Source organism: Alosa pseudoharengus, unplaced genomic scaffold (assembly GCF_046254945.1).
Source record: "Alosa pseudoharengus isolate Yale_2024_CS ecotype anadromous, Long Island Sound unplaced genomic scaffold, YU_APseudo_1.1 YU_APseudo_1.1_scf_11, whole genome shotgun sequence".
Taxonomy (NCBI): domain Eukaryota; kingdom Metazoa; phylum Chordata; class Actinopteri; order Clupeiformes; family Clupeidae; genus Alosa; species Alosa pseudoharengus.
Window position 1 is genome coordinate 9,638,292 of NW_027468576.1, and position 24,655 is coordinate 9,662,946.

General features: G+C 42.2%; 2 protein-coding genes and 1 long non-coding RNA gene across 3 annotated transcripts in view; all 3 read left to right on the forward strand.

Moving 5' to 3' along the window:
* The first annotated feature begins 1,097 nt into the window (after nucleotides 1-1,097).
* On the forward strand, nucleotides 1,098-4,872 carry dr1 (down-regulator of transcription 1). Its single transcript, XM_076277947.1, has 3 exons — nucleotides 1,098-1,895; nucleotides 2,220-2,383; nucleotides 2,921-4,872. The coding sequence occupies exons 1-3, from the start codon at nucleotides 1,676-1,678 to the stop codon at nucleotides 3,062-3,064; spliced, it is 528 nt and encodes a 175-aa protein (XP_076134062.1). The 5' UTR covers nucleotides 1,098-1,675; the 3' UTR covers nucleotides 3,065-4,872.
* A 726-nt stretch (nucleotides 4,873-5,598) lies between these two features.
* The window catches only part of gng12b (guanine nucleotide binding protein (G protein), gamma 12b), a 56,176-nt gene continuing 37,119 nt past the window's right edge, over nucleotides 5,599-24,655 (forward strand). The window contains exon 1 of the mRNA XM_076277948.1: nucleotides 5,599-5,883. The gene's annotated coding sequence lies outside the window, so the exon portion shown is untranslated. The remainder of the gene's footprint in view (nucleotides 5,884-24,655) is intronic.
* LOC143114558 (uncharacterized) lies at nucleotides 16,355-18,858 on the forward strand. Its single transcript, XR_012984952.1, has 3 exons — nucleotides 16,355-16,409; nucleotides 17,243-17,329; nucleotides 18,776-18,858. It is a non-coding gene; the product is annotated as an uncharacterized LOC143114558 (long non-coding RNA).

Consider the following 24,655-nt stretch of genomic DNA (forward strand, 5'->3'; position numbering starts at 1 on the left):
CCCCCTGACCCCTTGGGCCCCTGGGCCTGGGCCCGGTAGGCCCGTGCAGTAATCCATCCCTGATTAAAAGTGCAGTATGAGCATGGTAGCCACCTAGCTATCTGAATGGAATAGGCTATGTTTCAATCGGCATTATGCTTAACAAACGCTAGTTAGTCTGTTAACATTCATATTTGCAAGCCTCCAAGTACAGACGTCATCACTTTAAATCCTACTGTTGCCTTTCATTCCTTGACATGCCATCTCCTTTTCCCTCTTTCTTTTTCTATTTTTAGTCATCAACAGCTTTTTTTGCTGTATCCATCTTTTTCCATAGACGGCAACTCACTACTTGTAGGCCTATCTGCTCGTCTAGCGCCCACGGCGCCCCCACTCCCTCTTCTATGTCAAAATTATATGATGGAATCTTATGAGACTGGGCGCCTACTCTAGCCTGTTAGTCCTCTAAAATGTTATAGAACATTGAGAAAATGTTGAAATGATTTAGAAACGGACAGCAGTATAGAAAATACCAAATATATTATTATTATTTTTTTACCATCGCTTCAATTCTTTCATGCATCTGAAAGTACACCACCCGTATAGACTAGTAGCCTATAGATCCGTTTGGGGAGATGCCTATGTAAAACACTTCCTCACAGACAAAATGCAGTAGATAAGTCTACTAGCCGACTACAGTCCAACACACCTGGCATTGGGTGGCCTGCAAGACCAACCAACAAGCCCTTGCATTTATGGCCATAACTCTACACACACAAGACATAAAACTGAAGGCTACCAAGTGCACAAAGGCCAAAAAATATTCTGGGCCTATCAAATTTTATTCTGTCAGTGTGTCATGATAGTCATTGCTTACAATAGGCCTAGTGATGACAAAACAAGCGTTCAGAAAATTAACGCCTCCTCATATCAATCAGTCCTGATTGGTTAATGAGCCCCAAAATATGCTGAAAAACACATGAGGACGCTGTCGGAAGTTGCCCTGTTCTGGAGCTACGAGCGCAAGCGGGTGTTGTAGACTTCGACGAGGGCGGAGACAACGCCTTGGAGAACGCCCTCTGTCACCCGGGTCGTCGTGCATTGTGGGACTGTTTCCGGGGGAGAGCTCGCCAACGCTATTCGGGCTGACATCATGGAAGTAATGAATTAAATGTTTTATGTAGTGACGGAAGTGCAGTTTAGTGTCTTTATCAAGACGACGCACAATTTTCAGTAAAAGTGTTTCTTTTACTACAAAGCACGAGAAAATGCTACCGACAGCACGTTGTACTAATTAACTTGCAAGATAGTCATGTCCACAAAAGCGCAGCCCAGCAGTGCCGTTGTGTGCTAGTGGAGTGGTAGCAAGCTAGCTAGCCAGTCAGCTAGCATAGTTTATGGTAGGCTAGCAAGCAAGTTTTTAGAACTCTTTAATTTGGTGTGTGTGTTGTTTTAAGCCTATGTCACATTCCACCTCGGTAGTATCCGGCGGAAAGTAGGGTTTGGGATCTTTTTAAACGTGTATTCAGAAAAAGCCGGGGACTCCAAGAAGCATTAACGGTTGCTAACGTTAGCTTGCTAACAAGCTAAGTTGTCTATTGAAAGGCCGTTGCGAACCTCCCACTAGCACCAGTGTGAGTAACGTCTCACTCTATTTTGTGTTATTGTGACTTTTTCAACAAACGGTATTAGAAAGATGGCCTCATCATCAGGGAACGACGACGACTTGACCATTCCAAGGGCAGCCATCAACAAAATGATAAAGGAAACTCTCCCTAATGTACGGGTAGCAAACGATGCCAGGGAGCTTGTAGTGAATTGTTGCACAGAATTTATTCATCTGATTTCCTCGGAGGCTAATGAAATATGCAACAAGTCCGAGAAGAAGACCATATCTCCCGAACATGTCATCAATGGTGAGTGCATGAACAGATTTATCTTATCAGTCGCTTGCTGTCATTTTAAGTTATCTCGATGAACCACGTCATCCCCTTCTTTACAACAGTTACCGGCAATTGTAAGCGTAAAACAAGTCAACATAACATTCAGCATTAGAAGGCCATCTAATACTATTATATATGAATATGTAGTCCATCATTGAGCTATCTTCTGGGTTAAGTATGAATATATGCGGAATAAGTGTAGATGGACACACCCACTTTACGACATGACAGGTGTAACTTACAGGTTATTCGTGGTCTGCAAGCTGTGGTCATCACCCCCTGTTTTATTTCATGCAGCACTTGAAAGCCTGGGCTTTGGGTCCTACATCGCGGAAGTCAAAGATGTTCTGCAGGAGTGTAAATCGGTTGCGCTTAAAAGGAGAAAAGCAAGCTCCCGCCTGGAGAACCTTGGCATTCCCGAAGAAGAGTTACTACGTCAGCAACAGGAACTGTTCGCGAAAGTAAGAATCCTCAGCAACAACTGCTTATCAGGGTTAAATGCTGTAGCCTAGCCGGCCAGACGATTGCGTCTTGATGGTTGAGCAGATGTGCAGCATGAAGGGTCACTTGCATGCCTGTCATTGTTTTAAACTATAGGCCTTTGAATAAAATGCAGTCACGTGGGGAGCGGACTTGGTAGCCTGCCATGTGTAATTTTGGGCTGCTTCCTTGAAGCTGTGGCCATATCAGTGGTGAGCTGAAGTGGCCAGTGATTAGCCCATTGGAGCACATTTTAGAATTGGATCACCAGTGATGTGTTCTTTCTTTCCCTTAAGTGGTTACATGCAACCATGGCTTTACTTTGTGTTTTAGTGCATATCTGTGTTTTAGTGCATATCTGTAACACCTATCTCAGATAATGCTGTTTATCTGACATTTTATCTGTGTGTCATTCTGTGTATTTATGTATGTAACAATGCATTAGGTTTGATTCTGTTTCTCTGTTTTGTGTGTGTGTGCGTGTGTGTTTGTGTGCGTGCATATGTGTGTTTGTCCAGGCACGGCAGCAGCAGGCAGAACTGGCCCAGCAGGAGTGGCTGCAGATGCAGCAGGCGGCCCAGCAGGCCCAGCTGGAAGCCTCGGCCAGCGCAGCCCAGCAGGCCGGCTCCTCCCAGGACGAGGATGAGGAGGACGACATGTGAGGGAGAGACTGAGCGAAAGGAAGAGAGAAAGAGATGCACACTCGTCTGTCCTCTGCTCTGCCTGGGCGAGCAGAAGCATCTGCAGTGTTTGTGGACAACTACCCCCCCCCCCTCTCCTCCCCTCCCTTCTCCCTCTTCCTCTTCCTCTTATCCCTCTGACAAGCCCCAGAGACATTCGCAATCCAGAATGAGCAGTATACACTTACATAGATGTTTCCTTTTTTTAAGACGAAAAAAGATAAAATTGTTTGGGGCTTACATGTGGCCCTTTTAGATAATTGTTCGTGTTACTTGTTAACCCTGACAAACCAGGCACAGTCAAAGCTTTCTTTCCACAGCCATTCTTTTTTTCATGTTTTGTTTAATTATTTACTTTTAACAATTGGCCCATGCTATCTCGTTTGGATTTGTCAGATGTTTAAAAAATGGAATTCTCATGCATTATATGGGATGCAAAGAGAAACGATTTATGGAAATATTTGTTCCTGAACTGTTCCTTGCTGAGTATGTACAAGATGAGTGTTTAAGCTCTTGTACTGCCTCTTTTAGGTTGATTGTATAATTGTTCCTCAAATGTTATTTTTGTAATGTTCAGCGAGAAATATTTTCTAAGGGGGTGTTACTGGCTCCTTGAATAGGCATTTGGGGCATCGGGGATAGTTTTGATTTTGTTCTCTCCTTTTTATAGGAACAGCTCCTCACCCTTGTCTTGCTCAGTGGATAATACAGATATTATTTCCAAAAAACATTTGGAGTTTTATTTGTTAACGTAAGCTGTTCATTGTTTTGTTTTTTTGGATCATTTTAGTTAATTCAAGGTGTAAGTAGGTTGAGGCTTTTATCTTCCTAATGTTCAGTACAGTGTTGCTATTAAAAGATATTCTTTTTCTCACCCCTAGTACCAAAGACAGGAGAGAGGCTTAAACCCCCTCAGTTACCAGACAGAGTAAAGCAAAATATACCGATAGTGTTTGACTTCTGTATAGAATTCAATGGCTTTGTTGCGGACAGTACCCAAGTTTGTGCACACAGACACATACACAAAATGGTTAGTGACTTTCACTTTGTACAATGTTTTGATATCTGAGCAGTTGTTTTTTCCCCCAGGTGCGATGTGTAAAAGTTGCGTTGTGAATGTGTGGTGAATTCTTAACTTGTGGTGATTGGTTATCTCTAGTTGAAGTGTGTTCACATGGCTTCTCAGAAGCTGTAAGCTGTATTCTCTAAGCAATAAAGTAAAACTGTTTTATAGTCACAAGCTATCCCAATATGATTTTCTCCCTCCGCCCCATTTGAATACAAACTTTGCAGTTTGATTCAATGGTCTCTTATTTAGAAAAAAATATGTCAGTGAATGAGGCTGAGTCATTCATTCCTGTTTTGTTTTGTGGGTTGCTTATGTACAGTGTCTTTCAACGAGATCCCTACGGGTAAAATTTCCAGGATTCAGCCATTCAAATGAATTTTTATGATGTTCTTTTGTCATAGATGAAATGGTCAAGTGTGTTATAACAGATGTAGGGGGAAGGATCGACACAGGATTTCCTGTGTTGTAGAGACATGGTTGCATAAGTGCATTGTCAGGCATGTCCTTTCTAAGCGACTCTTGGTGCTATAATGATTATCTCGCTTAAGGAACCAACTGTCAGAAACTTTGATGTTGCCTTACTAGAGCACAATGCTACCATCCCTGTGTATCTATCACCACATCATGTACATAATGTAGAACTCATGATCAAGATTTTTGCACAATGAGTCCAGGTACTTCAGATGATACTAGCTGTGCAGCAGTGTATGAGTGATGCCAAATAAAAAAAAAATGCAATGTTTCATATATTGGTATGCTGGCTAAAATTTGCGTTCACTAAATAGATTGTTCCATCTTATATTTTAAGCTTAGATCGCCCTCTTGTGGTCATCTAAAGATTAATATCTTGGCCAATTCAAATTAACATTTTTCTCACCACAGTCTCCCTAAACCATAGCCTGGGTGAACCCAGAAGCGGACTGTTTACCGTCTATTGATGTTAGCCAAGGTACCTTGGCGCGTTTCCCAAAACCAATGGGAAATTGCATTGCAACCAACAAAGTTGCTACCGGTAACTTAGTTATCAACTATGGTTTTGGGAAATGCGGCCCTGTATTGTAGGCCTATCTTCTCTCTGCTCTAGAGAATGTTTGTAATGCTTTCTAGACTGTTCAATTAGGGTTTCACACACCTTTGAGGAAAGGTCTCCATAATGAGATGCATAGACTAAACCTAAAGCTTTAATAAAGGTCACACCTTTTGCTTATCTATTTTATAATAAAGCCTTATCCTAACTTCTAAAGAAACCTACTTGTGGGCTAGTTGTTATCTGCAAAATATCACCGAGTTAAAAAATAATATATATAGGCTAGCTTATATATTAATCTAGGCATTTGCCATTGTTGTGGGGGAAAATGAACAGGGGCTGACAGACAGAGGGCGCCCAGGATATGAGAGAACAAAATCATGAAACTGCTCAACTCAAGTCCTCAGACCTTCCCACCATTCCATGTTGCCTATTCAGTCTGTCGATAGTGAAAGGTCGTCCCTCTTGATCACAGCCGTGCCGAGAAAGGAGTTTAACTTGTCAAATGCAGACGGTCAACATTTACGTGGAGAAAAGTCGGAAGAACCTCGTAGACTAAAGAATAATATCCATCATATTCCTCCAAGACTCAGGTCCCACTGTTGTCATAGACCACAAGTCTTATATTTTTTCAGAAACAGTTAGTTCGAAGGCTGAAGCGATCACGCTGTTTCCCTTTTTTTCCTTTGGTGGAAGTGAGGTCAGGTGAGTGTTCTGATGTCTGTTTCTACTAGTTGTGAATGTAGGCTAAATAACATTTCATACGCGTTTTGTTTTTTTACATTGATTTAAAATTAAGTTCCTTTTTTTACTGAAATGTCATTTCATTTCAAGATTTCTGTAGACATAACGTGTCATTATCGGTTGGGTGTTTTCCTCACTTGTAACAACATGTTTCTGTAGTTTTTGTTCCTCTGTTCCGTGTATCCCAATGGCCACTCCTGTATTAGGCTACTAAGACTGTTCTTATTGGTTTGAATAACTTACCAACATGTTGCAAAAGCGGAAACATTTTGTCCTAAATGCTGTTACCATAACGTTTATGCTACCCTCGGTTCTTACACTTGAAGAGGCAATTATGCCAAGGAACCTTCTGGATTTAAGTGTAGCATATAAACTATGAGCAGTCTACAAACAACAGTGGCTATTTAAAAGTTGGCTGAAAATGAAAAGAAAAACGTGTGGGCCTGTATTAAAAAGTCTAGTGTTGCAAACCAACACATAGGCTATTTGCTTCAGGATCTTCCCAGCCTCAATTAGCCTACTATAACCTATAGCCTACTGTTGAAGATGATCAGCAAGCATCCACATGTATTAAGCAATTGTAACCATATGGGAAAAAGTCATTGCTTTTTGCTTGTGTGGTTTTTGTGTGTCTGAGAGACTGCATTCTGCTTGCCACTTAATTGTGATTATATTCTCATGTTCTGTTAAAGTCTGGCCATGAGCTTTTGTGAATGATTTGCTTAGATGTGTGAGGTGTTCATTTAATTATGTTGAGTGTGCAGAATTAAGGTCCACCAGCAAAGTACACAGAGGTGGCCCTCTCTGAAAAGGCACAAGGGAAGCTGGACTAATGAAGAGCCTATAACTGCTTTGTGTCTGTGCATGATGAATCCACAAGCATATCTGCTTCATGTAACAGAATGTATACCATTTCTATTTTGTGAAATGTTACTCTGAGGCCCATTTTGGCCCATCAACAACAGAATTGGAGTTGAAGTGACCATATGTTTCTACATAAGTAAGCCTTTGGATATCCAAATCTAAATCAAGAAATGACTTTCCCCTTCATTCAAGGAATGAAAACCCAGATGTTGTTTAGCCTACACGATAAACATCTACATATTAAAAAATCTGTGGATTTTTTAATTGGTTGGAGGTTGAAAGAGGCTGCATTTCACTCCTGTAGCCAACCCTTGTGGACTATGCCATGTGTACTGTAGATAGACAGATTTACTTAATTGGTTACAGAAGGGAAATTGCAGTGTTGCAGCAGCAATTTACATAAATCACAAAACGCATAACTTCCGCATCCTTCTCTAATAACCAAGTCTAGAGAGTCCAAACCAGAGCCAGCCCTACTCAGCTTGTTTAGTGTCTTAGAGTCACTGGCACTGATGTTGCAGCCCCAACAGATGGGGAAAGATATGCAAGATCTTGCTGCACACATTAAAGGACATAAGCTTTCTCAAGAAGTAGAGCCTGCTCTGACCCTTCCATTATACAGCCTGTAATAGTTTAGCAAGCCTGCATCGTTTTTCTAGTCATTCACACAGAGATCCTCAGCTTCTCTCAGTCTTGAAATGCATACCTGTGTCACCAGGGAGAGAGAGAGAAAGAGAGATTGTGTTCCCTCAGCTGACTGTGAGAGCCTTATGGTTGATTTGTTATCATTTGTTATGGTTGTGGGTCCTACTGTATGTGGGTCCTACTGTTAGGTGGATCCTAATTGTGTTTGGTTGTGTGGAGTGGGACATGGACCCATTTTTGTTTTTGTCTGCTTGCCACTGCGTATCAGTGAGAAAATGGCACATTTGTAGGGTGATGCTCTCAGCTGGTCCATTGATGGGGACACTTGGCCATGCCGTTCTATGTGTGTGTGTGTGTGTGTGTCTGCATATGGATGCTGATGTGAAATACCGTTGCTTTTATGTCTGTGATTCTAACTGTTTTACTGTAAAATATGTTAGCTGAGCAGAACTCTGAATCATCTGTGGAATGGAGTTGCTATCCAGTGAATGTTGCCTTTCCAGTCTGAGCCAGTTCTCTCCCTCATTGTGCCTGGTCTGTGCTCACATTCCACTCTGGTGGAACGTGAATGAGTGCCACAGCTTTCCCGTGCCAGTAAGTCTCCTTGTAACCCCTAAGGCTGTTACTTGGGTGTCTGCCACTAAGCAAACACTTCTACTGTATACACAATGCAATGAAATGGTTAACGTCTCCCTCTCTTTCACTTCCAAGACACAGAGCAAGCAGTAGATGTAATCTAATAGATGATGAGTGCACTGAAAGGTCAAGATGGAAGGGCTGAACTTATGGACACTTTTGGACTTTTACTTTTTCAGTCATTTAAAAAAGTGTTTCAGCAATGAGTTTCAGTAATGTTGCTCAGACAAATTTTCAAAATACAAGAAATTGTATTGAAGAGTTTGAAGTATATTATTTCATACTGTCAGTGGATACTTAGGATGTTCTTATTACTTGTACCATATCATACATAAGTTAATATTAAGTTATCTAGTTAATAAGCAGTTCTTTCTTGGAAGCTGACATTGTGCTGGAAAGCCCATTTGGAGTTCAGTGCCAATCAGACTTGTGTGTCCACTTGCCTGAGGTGGTGAGGGCAGAATGTCCATTTTTGGGTGTCAGTCTCTTTAACAGAGACTGACAGTGAGTCCATAATGAGTGAAGGATCAGCTGTTCTCACCCCCCCCCCCCACCACCACTATCGCCAACAACAACGTGTCAGTCTCTCACCACCAGAAGTTTTTTTTTCTTACCCCCCCAAATACCCCCCCCCCCTCCCCCCAATCTCCCCCCTCTCTCTGGCTGGTAATGACGTGGAACTGGGCCCTGTTGCCTAGCTACAGTGTGTGAACCCCAGTGTGGGTCTATCTCGTGAGCTGGTGCCTCTCCTTCTGGCTGCCTCTACTTCGGTTTCACACTAGCCCCAGGGGAGCTGGAGTCTGCGTCACCACCAGCCCAATAAAAAAAGACCATCGCACCCCTACCAATATGCCCCCCCCCTCCCCCCCCCCCATACACATAATTATTACAACCACCACTACCCCCCTCTACACACACGCATACATACATAAATACACACACACATATACCAAAGTCACCACCAGCAAAATAAAAACAGACCCTCTTGCCCCTCCCAGTATGAGATTTGAAGACTATGGTGGGGGTACATTCATACCACCAGCCCAATAAAGATACACCTCCTTTCACCCACCCAAGCTCCAACCATCATCACTACCATCAACAACTCCCTCCACCAAAGCTCACTTCCAAGAATGTGGTGAAGAAGCCAAAACAAGAAGAGAGAAATGTGTTTTGTATTTTGTTTTGCTTTTTTGTATGGTCCTTCTGCCTTGGATTTGGCTGGCAGCCCTGCCATCTCCATCCCTCACCGGAGTGGATTAGAGTGCTGGAGTTATTGCAAAGTTCATCTGCTATGCTGCTCTCGTCCTCAGCTACATCAACGACTGCCAGGTTGGTCATGTTTGCACCCTAATGGACTGCACTGACTGAGACTGAGCTGGGGGTCTCCCTGTGTAATGCCTTGGCTTGAAGCCTAGCATTGGCAATGTTCAATCTACTTTGTGAGAAGCCCTTTTCGGTGTTCGCCGTTATCATGTATTTTTCTTCTCGGTTTGAAGATGACTGAAGTTTTGGTATTTGTGGTTTTGGCTCTCAGCTCTCAGCAGGTCACCACAAGCTCACTAATGATGAGTAAATCTTTGATACCCTTAACCATAAAAGAACTTGCCATGATGGAACTCCCATACAAGTCATCTTGGATCCACCCTGAGCTGTGTGTGTGTGTGTGTGTGTGTGTGCGTGTGTGTGTGTGTGTGTGTGTGTGTGCGTGTGTGTGCGTGTGTGTGTGTGTGTGTGTGTGTGTGTGTGTGTGTGTGTGATGATGGGGCACGTCAGCTGGATGTGGACGCCGTGTGCTGCCCTTGTGATTGCTGACTGTGTGTGTCTGCCCCTATCAGCGTCAGCCGTGTGAGGTGCTACATGACAGCCCTGCTGTGCCCACCCCCAACCCGCGTCCTGGGCACTGACCCTTCTGCCCACTTTCCATCTCTCCCTCTCTCTCTTTCCTATTGTTTCTCTCTCTCTCTCCTTTATATTCTCTTTCTCCCTCTCTCTTTCCTATTCTCTCTCCCTCTGTCTCTTTCCTATTCTCTTTCCTTCCCTGTCTTGTCTTTATTCCCTTCCCCCTTTCTCTCTATCTATCTCCATTTACCCTGTCTCTTTCCATTGTTCTTTCTTTGTATTTCTCCCTCCCTCTCTCTCTCTACTTTCTCCCTTTCTCTCTCCCTCACTATCTTTTTATTTGTCTTTTTCTTTTTCTCTCAGGGACATGCTTCAACACATTCTACCCCAGGGCACAGGGACATGCTGACGCACAACACATTCTGTCATTGTAGCGTGAAGTGTGTGTGTGTGTGTGTGTGTGTGTGTGTGTGTGTGTGTGTGTGTGTGTGTGTGTGTGTGTGTGTGTGTGTGTGTGTGTGTGTGTGTGTGTGTGTGTGTGTGTGTGTGTGTGTGTGTGTGTGTGTGTGTTCTGGCCATTGTAACGGTGTGGCCCTGCAGATGTGTCCACTCGTCCAGCCTTTCCCTCTCCTCCTTTGATCCCCTTTCTGGAGGTTTGCGCTATCATGGCTGCTTGTAAGTTCCAGGTTGCAGTGGTCTTTGAGGGTCAGTCGGCCCAGTGCTAACTTTCTGTATGACCACAGCAAGCCTCTTGGAGGCCACATTGCTGTGTTTACTCCTAACAGTCCAGTCAGGCACCATGTTGTAGTTGCAAGCAAACTCCACTGCTCTCATTTGGCCAACTGATTTTTCCCTTTCAAGTGTCCGTGTCAAACCTTCTGCACTGCATCACCACACGCCACACACTGGGAGACAGGACACTGAAGAGTGCTGTTCAGTGGAGGTTACTGGGACAAACAGCCTTTCACAATGTTGGAGGGCCGATGAACCCAACTTTGCTAGAACCCAAAGTAGTCAAGTTTTTAAGATGTTTAAAAGGGTAGAATCGTTATAGACCTTGGCTATAGCTGGGAATAAATTATTTAGTCATTGCAGAAGGGTGCTGTACAAGATATAATTATATAACCTTGGCCCTTTCACCTTTTCTACAAGGTTGAAGCACATCATGATTGTGGGAAAGGCTCTGATCTCACAGTGATGGCCGTTTAACACGGGCTCTGTCAGAGTTAAACTCTGATATTTGATAATAAGGGCTAACTTCACCCCTCTCTAGTGTCTGATGGTCCTTGGTTTCATCATTCCTTGCTGGTACTGATTGGGATTACACTGAGTCGAGTGTTGGGTTGCCGTGCCAACGGAGGTGAGTGGATGGGATGGTTAAGCTCAGCTGGCCTTATCTCGTCTGTGTCCGTGGTGACAGGAGCCTCCCATTCAAGCAAGCCGGCCATAAACAAGCAGTGTCCGATGTGTTTTTCGTTTAGGTCTCTCTCTTTTCTCTCTCTCTCTCTTCTCTCTCTCTGTCTCTTTGTGTGTGCTGGCCTTTTCTCTTGATTAGGTAATATTGGCTAATTTACTCACTGGGCTTGTGGCAGATGTAGTTTGGGAAGCAGGGAGGCACAAAGGAGAGAGTCTCTTTCCCAATTGATTTGCCGTGCACAGAAAGGGCACGATGAATCGCTGGATTGTGTGCGAGGAGAAGGTAGAGGTGGAGAGCAGTAATGCTCAGGCGTCGTGCTCAGGCTAGTCTAATGGCTGACGTAAACATCTCTGTGCTATCCCACCCAGATCGAGCAGAAGCCATGATGACGCTGTGAAGTTGTGGGATTGTTGAAAATGAAAAAATGTAAAGCTAGAATCGAATAGGCCCGTGTGATGTGTCCTTGTGTGCACATGCGAAACACAAAATAAAAAAAACCCTCCTTTAATCTATTTGAAGACTGTCATTTTCGCACTTGCGTCACGTGTTGTCACTGTCGTTCTCATGGGCGAAGAAACAACATGCCCGAGTTTGCCAGACAGACGTAGTCGTGGGCGGCTGCACGGGGTTGTGACATCTGTGTGAGCTCCTTGCTACCAATCTGCTCAGACCATTCAGCACCACGTGTGGCCTCTGTTGTGAAACATAGCTGAAAATTGCTTCCATTCCCTCAGGATAGTATTTAAGGGGTGAGGGGGATTGTGTGTGTGTGTGTGTGTGTGTGTGTGTGTGTGTGTGTGTGTGTGTGTGTGTGTGTGCGCGTGTGTGCGTGTGTGTGTGTGCGCGCGTGCGCGTGTGCGTCTGTGTGTAATCCACAGGGAGTGGTTTGTGAGTGGGCTAGTGTGAGAGGAGTGGCGATGTGGGTTATTTGTGGAAACAGGTCTTGGTGTTGCATTGGTCCTGGTGACGCTGGTGGTGGTTGCCATACAAAGGGCTGTCGCTGTGACGAGCCTGATTGTTCTTTCAGTGTGTGTGTGTGTGTGTGTGTGTAATTACCATGGTCACATCATCTGACACATCATTGCCAGCCATCTAATTCTTGACAGCAAGTCACTCAGGACGCACACAGAAGCACCATCTGCGCTCAGGAGGGAAGTCATTACATTAGTAACCCTACGCTTTGTCCAATCTGTTTTCATTCTGTCCTTGGATGAGGTACATTTGGGACTTGAAGCTGCTTTCCTGTCAAAATGCCATTGTTGAGCAGTGGCAAGCTTTACTTGTCTGTGGTGCATGAATTTCAGTAGCCACAAATTTTCAATCAAATGTGTGTATTTTGATTTGTTTTGGATGTTACACAATGTAATTACTAATTTCACTCTGTGTATTGTGAATGAAGCTGTCAGTGTGTGGTGCATCCCTACGGTATCATTTAATCTCTATTGAAAACAAACCCCTTCTGTCATGTCAGGAAATAAATGCACAACAATGAGGCATGCATCAGGAAGTTATCATGATGGCACAATTACGCCTGTCACGCGCTCATCTCTTTCTGATTGGTTGCACAGGTGGAGCAGGAGGTTGAGTGCTGGCCTGGTGAACTCTGACCCTGACAGGTCCCTCTGGCCATAAGAGCCTGCTCATAGGTCTCTATTGTTCCCTTGGAAACAGGTCCTTTCTGCTGTGCTGGGCTATTTATGGAGTCATTTGCCTTCATCAAAGCCAAAGCCCCTCACTGTTACACATCACAAGTTCCGTGAGGTCAAAAGGGCAATCTTTGGGAGTGTGTTTGCAATGATTAGTTCCATTATTTTAAAATCATGGTTTCCCTCCCTGGTTGCCTAATTTCCTGGCCTTTCTGCGTAATTCACTAGAGGCGTTGAAATTCCCTCCCCCCCCCATCAGATTGGCTCCCAGGGGAATCTAGGCGCTCCTTGGAGCCCCAGTCGCTCCGCTCGGCACTCCCATGTGTGAGGCTTTGCACTTTGTCTGCGGTGTGCCCAGTGTGCGCAGGGATTACATGTTTAGTCCTATTAGGTGCGCCACCAGAGAGCTCACTCATTCATTAGCGCGGCGCCAACTCTCAGTGGAGCTTTCTCAATTCAATTCAATTCAAAGGTGCTTTCAAGGATTAAAGTTCTCCGTCGTAGGACGGATTTCCGTCAATTTGATTTTAGAAATGCCATATTTGAGATCGATGCAGATCTGATGAGAAAAAAATATGGGGGGGGGGGGGGGGGGCTCCCCCCTTTTCTTTTCCTTTTTTTAAGGCAACTACAAATATTAGGTCCGATGAATCAGTGATTCAAGAAGATACGTCAGCCATGAGTTTCGCTTTGTTTAGATGTTGTAGCTACATGCTTGTCTCATTGGCCTGGGGCGTTTGCTTAAAAAAAAAGAACACGTCTGGATGACTAACGGTCTAAAAGTTGGATTATAGTGACACAATCGAGACAGGTGACGAGGTTGGCCAATCCGTTTAACTTTTTTAGATATGATACATTGTGAGCTCTATGTGCGAATTCGGAGAAGAGGCGTAGGCTGTGTTCTTTCCGTGCATCAATGTAGACAGTTTCTTGCAAACTCTTGTCAGGGGAAGTCATTCATTTTGGGTGTCGCTATGACTTGAACAGACAGCCTGCTATGCCACCTGATGTAACCTATTATTGTTACAGTTTTTAATCAACACAACTAATAATATGTGTAAAGCGAGCGACGCAATATAAACCGTAGCCTATGCCATTTATTATCCCGTCTGTTATGACATGTACAACAATGTTTTTCACAATTTGCGGTAGGTTTTGCGGAAGGTTTTGACTTGTTAACATAAAATAATAATACTGTCATCATCGCGAACTGTTGAGTAAGGGGGTCAGTCGTGTTTGTGACGCACAGACAGCCTTGTAGCCTATTTTGCTTAGGCCTTCACATTTAACGACAGTAGGTTGTGAGTGTATGTTGACAAAAAATAACCATGCAATTAAAATAGTCAACTTTAAACTTTGCTATAAAATATTATTAATTTGTAGCACAAAACCATGACCAGTAGGCCAACCAGAACCTCGCATATTAGCGTCATGATTTGTGTGCGTCTATTTGGCAAGTCCACTAGCTGTCATGGATGCATTGTTGCTAAAGGAAGGCACAGGTGTCATAAGTTAAAAAATAAATAGAGATGGGCGTTGGAAACGGGGGAGAACTACAAACTACGTTTATCTATGGCTGACAGTTTTTGCGCTCAGAAAGTAGGCTACGCATGTTCTTTCATAGCGCAACACGACCTGTCCCTCACCATATCGCAACCTCTTGTCAACCTTATACAATCTGATGCTGAAGACAAAAGCGCCCTCTCCAGATTGTCATTATCAAATGCGCAGACCTCATGCATGAGCACACACAGTATTGCTGCTCATTGGATATCTGAGTTGTCTGTAAAACTCAAAATTACCACGTTTTCATTAAATGCGGATGAGGCAACAAATGGAAATATGAACAATATCTCGAATGTTCTGAGTCATTACTTTGATGAGGAAATGGGAAGTCTTGCAAACTTGATTTTATAGATTTTACTTGGTGTTGAATTTAGGGATGTCCGATATTGGCTTTTTTGCCGATATCCGATATGCCGATATTGTCCAACTCTCAAATTTCGATTCCGATATCAGCCGATACCGATGTCGATATGTGGGTTATTTTTCCTCAAAACTAATTTAGGTAACATCACATATCTCCTGTTGTGGAATTAACACAACATGCTTAATGTTATTGTGATGCCCCACTGGATGCATTCTTGAATGCAACAAGGCTTTCCAAATGTTAACATTGTCTGTGCAAAATAAGAAAAATACTTCAACTTAATTTAGGGAAAAAGTGCCATGTTTATGTTTTAATTGTCTCAAACAACAGTTTGGATTACACTCTCCCTGAGATAATCTTGACAATGCCCACAACAAATAGGGCAAATTTGACTTCTTCACAAATGATAAAACATTGTACCTGAACAACTATGTGCAACATAGCAGAATGTAAAGCCAACTAAAATAACAGGCATTAGGGCTGCACGATATTAGGAAAACATGCGATATGCGATAACATTATTGAGTACTGCGATAACGATATAATTTGCGATATTTAAATATACTGCTCAATAAAGGTTTTCCACACATATTTTGAAACCTTCCACCCTTTTCTCCATTCTCAAACTACATTCACAGAATGTCTGACAGTCCTTGCAAAATAAAACACTCGCCTCAAAAGTTTTACTTGTGCTCAGAACCAGTGTCAGAGTGATTCAGTGTATGATTGAAGTGTTCCCTTAATTTTTTTGAGCAGTATATTTAATGTTTTTTTTTCCATTCTGCTTGCTGCAAGCATACACTGTGGTTGGTGGGGGGAGGGGGGTAAATGTATAATTACAGAAATAAATGTATAATTTTCTACATAAATAATATAAAATATCATGTAGCCTATATGGCCTGATGAAAGTGGACAGCTAAGAGACCTACTGACTAGGCTATCGAAGTTGTGTGGAAGATCTCAATTTCAATTTCAAATTATTGTGCTTATAGAGCGCCAAAACATAACACATGTATCATGGCGCTTTACAGAATGTAGGCAATCAGAGAAAGAAGGAAAGAAAGGAAGAAAAGGAAAGCAAGAGAGAGGCCCATGGGTAACAGGGGCGAGGAAAAACTCCCTAGAATTGGAGATATACACTCAAAAAAATGATTTTTGGGTGTAGTAATATATATTCATTCAAAAGTAGTAGTTTTTACATTGTAATATCAACTTTCAGCGAGAACTAGTTAAAAACAGAAATATATACGCAGTATATTCAGGTAATTAATTCATTGAGTTGGAAGAGTACATCTTATTAGAGATTTGCTCATACCATTTACATGCTTTATTGTCATAGCACCAACACCTGAAAATATCAAGTAACTTTTATTCTGAAAGGTTCCATTTGAAATCGCGCATGCGTCGTTGGACACAATTAATTCCGCCAAAATCACTCAGAAGACGTTTTGGGCTGTAACCGCTGTAACCAGAGACTGGAGACTGGAGTTGTATTGAGAGTAAAGCTGTAAGTATTGCCTTTCTGTTTTAGATTTGTGATAATTTCTATGCATTTTGATAGTTTGAGTCTTGCCTGCTAGACGCAATAATACGTGTTAACGTTAAGGTTCGTAGCTAGCCCACTGTAACGTTCATATTAGCATATTAGCACTAGTTGTGATGCCATAACGTTAACTGTTAGTGCTAACGTTAGCCATTTTGGTCCAGACAAGACTATGACAACGTTAACGTAGCAGCTACGTCTGTAAAGAGGTGAGCTGCTATTTATTTGGATAAAAAGTACAATAACGTTTACCACGCTTACCTTAACATTTCTCAACTCAAAACGAAGAGTTGTTTTTATATTATTTTAGGGGTTTAAGGTCTACATCTAGTAGAAAAAAAATACTTTCCAAAACTTTTGGCGGCAATGTTAGCCATGCTTAACTTTTATAAGTTAGCACTAACTTAGGCTGAAGTAAGTCCACATTTTCCTAAAACACTTAGAATTAAACTGGCTCCTAATGTTGCATTACCGTAACATATGTGACATTTACTTTACTCGACCTACACCTACAAACTCCCCTTTATAAGGGAGTTCTGCATGAGTGTTGCAGAGTAAGATCAGAGCTTCACTGAGTTTTCAGCATTCCAGAACAGAGAATACGTTACTCGTTTTACATAGGCTCTTTACATAGGCCTATTTAATGTATTTAAACAAACAAACAAACAATATGGCTTGGTGGTTAATGTTTATGCTGTGACAAACTCAGAACGCATCATTGCTTTAGTTTAGACTTAAAACGTTGTATTTATGAAGTTAATCTGTATTGTGTGCTATTAATATATTTCTCTCAACAGAAAGAAGTGAGTTGAGGTGTCACTTGTTGGAGGCAGGATTTTCTGCAGGAGTGGAGTGTGAGTTGAGGGAGTGTGAGTCTCATTCAGGCAAGTAAAAATCTATGCATGATATAATACTGCTGCGGTTAGTATTAGCCATTATTCACTCTTAATATCTTAAATTGTGATTTACATGGTGACCTTGCAGTGGGTAGTGGACAGTTGAGGATAGATTAAAGGGTTTCTTATTCATTACAAGTTGAATAAGTAAATACATTCTCTGAATCACCACATCTGCCTGTAAAACTGCCTGAAACACCACATCTGCCTGTAAAGGTGACCCAATACTTTTGGCAATTTAGTGTACATGTGGAGGAGTCATGTGAGCCACAGAGTGTTGAAGCTACTGAGCTGAGACCGTTCTTGTACAGACTAAGTCAGGTGTGCTTGCTCACTTTTTTGTAGGAAGATAGACCTTCAGTTTTTCTGACTCTTTCTCACACACACACACACACATATTCATAAGCATATACAGCACAAATTCTCACACTCAGTAGCTTCAACACTCAGTAGCTTCAACACTCTGTGGCTCACATGACTCCTCCACATGTACACTAAATTGCCAAAAGTATTGGGTCACCTGCCTTGATGTGCATATGAACTTAAGTGACATCCCATTCTTAATCCATAGGGTTTCATATGACGTCGGTCCACCCTTTGCATCTATAACAGCTTTAACTCTTGGGAAGGCTTCCCACAAGGTTTAGGAGTGTGTTTATGGGAATGTTTGACCATTCTTCCACAAGCGCATTTGTCAGGTCACACACTGATGTTGGATGAGGAGACTGGCTCTCAGTCTCCACTCTAATTCCTCCCAAAGGTGTTCTCCTGGGTTGAGGTCAGGACTCTGTGCAGGCCAGTCAAGTTCAGCCACACCAAACTCTGTCATCCATGTCCATGTTGGAACATGAAGGGGCCATTCCCAAACTGTTTCCAAAGTTGGGAGTATGGAATTGTCTCAAAAACTCTCGCACCAGTGCACAAAGCAACCAACTTTGGAAACAGTTTGGGAATGGCCCCTTCATGTTCCAACATGACCGTGCACCAGTGCACAAAGCAAGGTCCATAAAGACATGGATGACAGAGTTTGGGGTGGCTGAACTTGACTGACCTGCACAGAGTCCTGACCTCAACCCAGGAGAACACCTTTGGGAGGAATTAGAGTGGAGACTGAGAGCCAGTCTCCTCATCCAACATCAGTGTGTGACCTGACAAATGCGCTTGTGGAAGAATGGTCAAAAATTCCTATAAACACCCTCCTAAACCTTGTGGAGCCTTTCCAGAAGAGTTGAAGCTATTATAGCTGCAAAGAGTGGACTGACGTCATATTAAACCCTATGGATTAAGAATGGGATGTCACTTAAGTTGATATGTGCATCAAGGCAGGTGACCCAATACTTTTGGCAATTTAGTGTATGCTCTTGTGTTTTCCTGAGACAGTTCATTGTTTATGAATATGGCTTCAGTATTGACACTATATTAAACTGTTAACAGAACCAAAGCATTGAGGAGAAACGTGACACTGTTATCCGCAGCCTCATTGTGTACCTGGGTGAGAAAGTGGAGGACCTTTTTGAAGATTGCCCGGTAAAGTATGATTACAGCTCACAATCAACTTAATGATTTACTTTCTGGACGTCATTATGAATGAGGAAATTCTGATATGTCGCTCAATAGAATTGTCTTTTTTCTTGTAAATTGTATGCAGGAGGACTGCCGCAGTGATGCCAGGCAACATGTCCTCAAAATCCTGGTGGTTCATGGTGCAGAGGATCCAGCTGATGTGGCCATCATTGTTGAAGGAAAGGAGATGATCGAAGGATGTGGATGCACCGCAAAAGCGTGCGCATTGCTTATGGGACTCATTTATGCCCTCAACCTTGCATATCCGACAGCACTTCGATACACTTTTGAAGTTTTCCAAAAACTTTTCTTGGATTTGGATGGCATTAAGCTTTCCCCAAAAATACAAGCTTTAAAGTTGAAATTGCTGGCTTAAGTTTTTGTCAAATGCTTTTGGCTTCCCGTTAAGTTGTGTTATGTTGTGTTGTGTTGTATGTTGTGTGTTTGTCTTTGAGAGCAAGATAATATTGACACAACCACATCTTTGCAATATTTTCCGACAAATTGAGTGTTTTATCTTTGATATGTTGTAATACTTGGAGACAAAAACATTGGGTAGGAGTGGCATTGATTGTTAATTTTACTGATGGTAAAACATACTGTCCTTTTAGGATTCTGGTTGTGTTAGTCTGTCGCTGTAAAACTTCACCTCCTGTTGTTTTTTTTTTGTTTTTTCCTTAAACATTTTGACAGGCAGTATGTATGGTCACCAGTGATATTTTAGTTTTTTTTTTTGAATGAGCATTCAACAGTGTTTTACTTTTTCAATACAGTAAAAACATATCAGTGGGTACATGCAGTGTTGAGTTTCAGTGATGACTGCCCCGGCATTATTTGTTGCCACCCGCCCCAACGTTAAGTTCATATAATGTGTCAACATTGTGAGCATGGCTGTCTTGACAAAATAAACAGTTAATTGCATTACATTTTAATTGTGTGGTATGTGGTAAAAGTATATTAACTGCATAAGGTTAAGATTTATCAAAAGAAAATAAGTAACATTGCAGAATTATAGTGAGTAAAACAACTTAATAAAACTAGGTAATTAAACATTTCAATCAGAAAAAATATAGTAAAATCTACTTATTCACTTCATAACAGTAAATATTACAGACATGTAAGATTTACTTAATATTTTGATAACTGATATTCCTGTATGAAAATAATTAAATAACATTTACATAATATCATCACAAATTTTAAGGTTAGTAGTAAGTACATTGTACTTGATACTGGTAAGTAAGTTATACTTGATATTACAGCATTAAAATGTACTTAGAAAGTTTGAGTGCAAATACTTACAAGGATTTTATTAAGTAAATTCTACAAGTCATTTCTTTCAGTGTATATAGGAAGAAACCTCGAGCAGATCCACGACTCAAGGGCCTGACCCATCTGCCTAGGGTCAGTACATGACAGTAAGGTCTGTATACATGACAAATGCATATGATAGTCGGGTGTAGAGAATAAGACATGGTGTTAAGCACTTGAGCTGAAAGTTACAAGAGGTGGGATGATTACGTATCCGTTATGGTAATTCGTTATTCCTGATTTAGTGACAGAAAGTTCAATAGTCCAGCGTTGGGATTGTCCAGGGGAAGGGAGTTTTCGAGGGGCATGTGGTGGGTTGGCGGATGGGCCAGTAATCCGGGCAGAGTTGTCATAGGCTGGTGGTGGGTCGCTAGGCTGTACGGGCCAGGAGTCCAGATAGGGGGCAGTAATAGGGCAGTCGAGGATGGGACTTCAGGTGAGATGGGTGAGAGGAGGGCCAACACACGGATGGTTGATGACTGGTGATGATATACCTCACAAGTGAGGTACAGTAAGGGGGAAGAAAGAGAGATGTAGAGTGGGTTAGTATTACTGAAAATCAAAATGGTTGATATCAATAAGTAATCAGTGGTACTATATATTGTTACAGTATACCATGGTGGGAATAGGCAAGAGAGGGAGAGTTGAGAGAGAGAGAGAGAGAGAAGGGGGGAGAGGAGAGGGGGGGGGGGGGGGGTTGTACGGCGTGACACATGAAAAGTCCATGACAGCACTATGCTATAGCAGCATAACTAAGGCATGGTGAGGGGTAGTCGACACCAGCGCAGGTATGGTCAGTGACCACCATCGCACGCGCGACTGGGGTGCCAGTCACACGAGGACTCAGCAGGGTGGTCCATTCCAAAAAACCCTGAGGTGGGTGAATTTCCACGCACCATACCTAACTATGGGAGGCAGTAAAGAGGTATGTTTTAAGTCTAGACTTAAAAATAGGGAGGGTGTCTGCTAGTCGAATTGAGGTAGGAAGATTATTCCAGAGGAGGGGTGCGCGATAGCTGAAAGCTCTGCCTCCTACTGTAGTTTTTGAGATTCTTGGAATTACAAGAAGGCCAGTATTCTGTGATCGTAGCGGTCTGGGTGGGTTATATGGAACTAGGAGATCTTTAATATATTCTGGTGCCTGGCCATTAATGGCTTTGTATGTTAGAAGTAATATTTTGAAGTCAATGCGACTTCTAACAGGCAGCCAGTGTAGAGATGCCAGGATAGGGGAAATATGTTCATATTTTTTAGTTCTAGTGAGTGTGCGAGCAGCTGCATTTTGTATAAGCTGTAAGCTCTTTAGACAGGTGTTATTGCAGCCAGCGTATAGAGCATTGCAATAATCAATCCTTGAGGTGACAAAAGCATGGATTAATTTCTCAGCGTCTGGTAGGGATAAAGACTTCCTTATCTTTGAAATGTTCCTTAAATGATAGAATGAAACTTTGGTAATCTGTTTTATGTGATTACTTAGTGATAGGTCTTGGTCAATTGTAACTCCTAAGGATGGCCCATTCCTTAGGAGGATCTGCTCCTAATCCTCATAAAAGACGGGTGGACCGCCAATCTGAACACTTGTGCACCAACCAGCGGAATATTCCACATTGCCAGCCTTCGATGGGCCTAGCAAAGAAGCTACTTAAGCTATATCGCGGCAGTCATCTCAGTCGGTAACCTCATACACTGAGCATATTATTAGGCTACCGGCATGCCGACTACGAGGGCAGCGGAAAGTGAAAGTAATTGGGCTGCAATCGCACAGTCCAGAAGTAGGTTAAACAACTTTTACAAATAACGAATCCTGATTACCTCTGTGCTGCTGTCTGGGGCTTTTGCTAAATGCAAATCATGAAATACAAGCCTTACAGACAGTGAAAGACATCTTCTGATATAATGATAACGAAAGAAATTGTTTATTTTAACACTGTGGAGAAGGACGCATTTGCGCTGTGTTTCTAACACGGCATTCTTCATAAAACCAAAATATTCCCATATAACAGACGTGCTTTTCCTTTTAGTCACTAATTCCTCTTCACCCAAGTGTAGCCTACCTCGCTCGACTCACTATTTTAAGCCATCACGACTTAGCTCCCGCTTCAACACCCAAAACACCACACACCTAAACTGGTAGGGGACGGGCTTCTTGGGCTGCATGACAGCATCAGTTTGGTAAAATATGTTGACATTCAGAATGTGAATACACCATAGACTGTATGGAATGCGCACGGCACAGAAAATGTATCGAATTTATCGAAAATTAAGTAATCTTTGCGGTATGTCCATCGCAAGTGTTGATATCGCGATAACGATAGATTTTAGATATATCGTGCAGCCCTAACAGGCATAGTGTATGACAGGCTACCCTTTTTCTGTGTTAAATGAGCCTGCATTTGTAGGATGCTTCATGAACTGTTTCTTTAACTAAAACTCAATCACCTTAATTGAATGAATGCACAAATATGAGTCAATTACAATGTGGCAAGCAACTATACTGCACAATTTTGAAAACATTTGTTTGAGCTACAAAAAATACTTCAGGCTTGAGGTGAAGTACATAACGGGCCATACCCACAATCAGGCTTGGAATTTCACCATTTTAGGGGCAAGGCCACTTGGCCTTCAGTTGGGCATATTTGGTGGGGGGCACAAAGGCCACATGTCAGGGCACCAAGGCCAAAGTTAACTATACAGTAGTAGGCTATACAAATGATCAAAGTTGTATTCACTGCAGTAGACCTGCATCACTGTATACAAAAACATAAAACATGACATATTACATATAACTGTAAATCATCTGATCATCTAATATTTTCAGATATCTAGGCTATATTTAACATTTATTTTATATTTGGCCTGTTATGAAATCATGTATTGAACAATTTAAGCACATCTCAGCTTTAAGAAACTCAAATAGCCTAGATGCATGCTTAGCATTTTGTGATCATTAAGGCTACTTTCACAAACTCTTATAGTCAGCTGTCCTCTGATTTACCGATATCTAGGCGACATTTGTAATATTTGTTTTGTATTTGGCCCGTTATGAAATAATGTGGAACAATTTAAACACAGTGTAAAACTTAAATCCCAAATTTGGAGACATCCATGTATGTTGAAATTTACTGCAAATTCAAAACGGGATTAGTCTGGAACGGCTAACTGTACAGGGGACTGATTTACACCTTTCTGTTCGGTAAGGTCTGCTGTTTATTCTGATATATGGTTTGTCATATGTTAAATGAAGGGTTCTGAAGTATTCCACCGAGATGAATGGGTAGGGAGATGGACGCAAAACCTTCAGTAGAATTTATGATTGAATGATATTATTTACTTTTCTCGCGAACCGTTTACCACAGCAATTAGCGGCTAACATCGTTTAAAAGCTGAGAAAAAGCTCTTTCATGTGATACTGATGTCTGTGTGATGAGTAGTCTACTTCGCGAGTAGTTCAACTGAGAAGAATGGGTTAATTTGGACGCACTTTCTTGCGCTGTCACTTTCTCCACTGCGTAATTTGGCCATAGGCTAAATATATATCGCTATTAGTAGGACGCAAAGCAGAATATTTAAAGAAGGGGGCACCAAGGCCACCGTGGCCTGTAAACCTCTGATTTTCAAAGGGGCGTCACGGCCAACTCAAGGGGCTACGACGGCCATGGCCAATTCCAAACCACAGACATAATGTTGAAACAGAGCGAGCAAGTTTGTTACTGCTGTCACTCCCCGATGTGAGTCGCTACCGGATGTGAGTCGCGCATGCGTCACTTTGCTACTTTGCGACTACCTGTGCTGTTAGCCACAGAATAATGACATTAGCCTACACAGCAGTAATGTATTATTTAGCGTAAGGCATCACATTTTCACGGCATGATCTCTAATGTCAGTTCTAGATTAGAGGCTGAAGTAGCCTGCTAGCGAGAGACTTCTGTAATAGCAATAAAAATTGACCTACATAACGAAGTTTGTTCACTGCTGGCAAGTAAGTAAGCAATCAAGCACAACAAAGGCTGTCACTTGAATGGCGTTTGCTAACGTTATAGCAATCAAACAATCTTAGATAGCTAAAACGTTTTTGAAACAGAAAAGTGATTTATTTTATGGATTTCAGTCGGATCCCTTGGCGTTATGCCGTAAAACGTATCAATCTGAGCATGCGTGACTCACATCGGGTAGCGACTCACATCGGGGAGTGACAACTGCAGCCATCCACGCTTGTTTGTATGCTTCAAGACACAGCTTGATGAGGTCATCATCTGTGCGCCGGTAAACGCTTCAGGAGCGCATAGGCACTATTTGGGTGTAACGCAAGCATTATTTTATCGGTTTTAAGGCAAAAAAAATCCGATAACGATATTAACAGATATTACATTTTTATGCTAATATCAGGCCGATAATATCGGTGGGCCGATATTATCGGACATCTCTAGTTGAATTGCATAT

Bases quoted from the DNA above. Each gene is read 5' to 3' on its own strand.
- dr1 (XM_076277947.1), top strand. From the start codon at position 1,676: ATGGCCTCATCATCAGGGAACGACGACGACTTGACCATTCCAAGGGCA. The intron at 1,896-2,219 runs GTGAGTGCATGA...TATTTCATGCAG, and splicing joins TCCCGAACATGTCATCAATG to CACTTGAAAGCCTGGGCTTT. The intron at 2,384-2,920 runs GTAAGAATCCTC...GTGTTTGTCCAG, and splicing joins AACAGGAACTGTTCGCGAAA to GCACGGCAGCAGCAGGCAGA.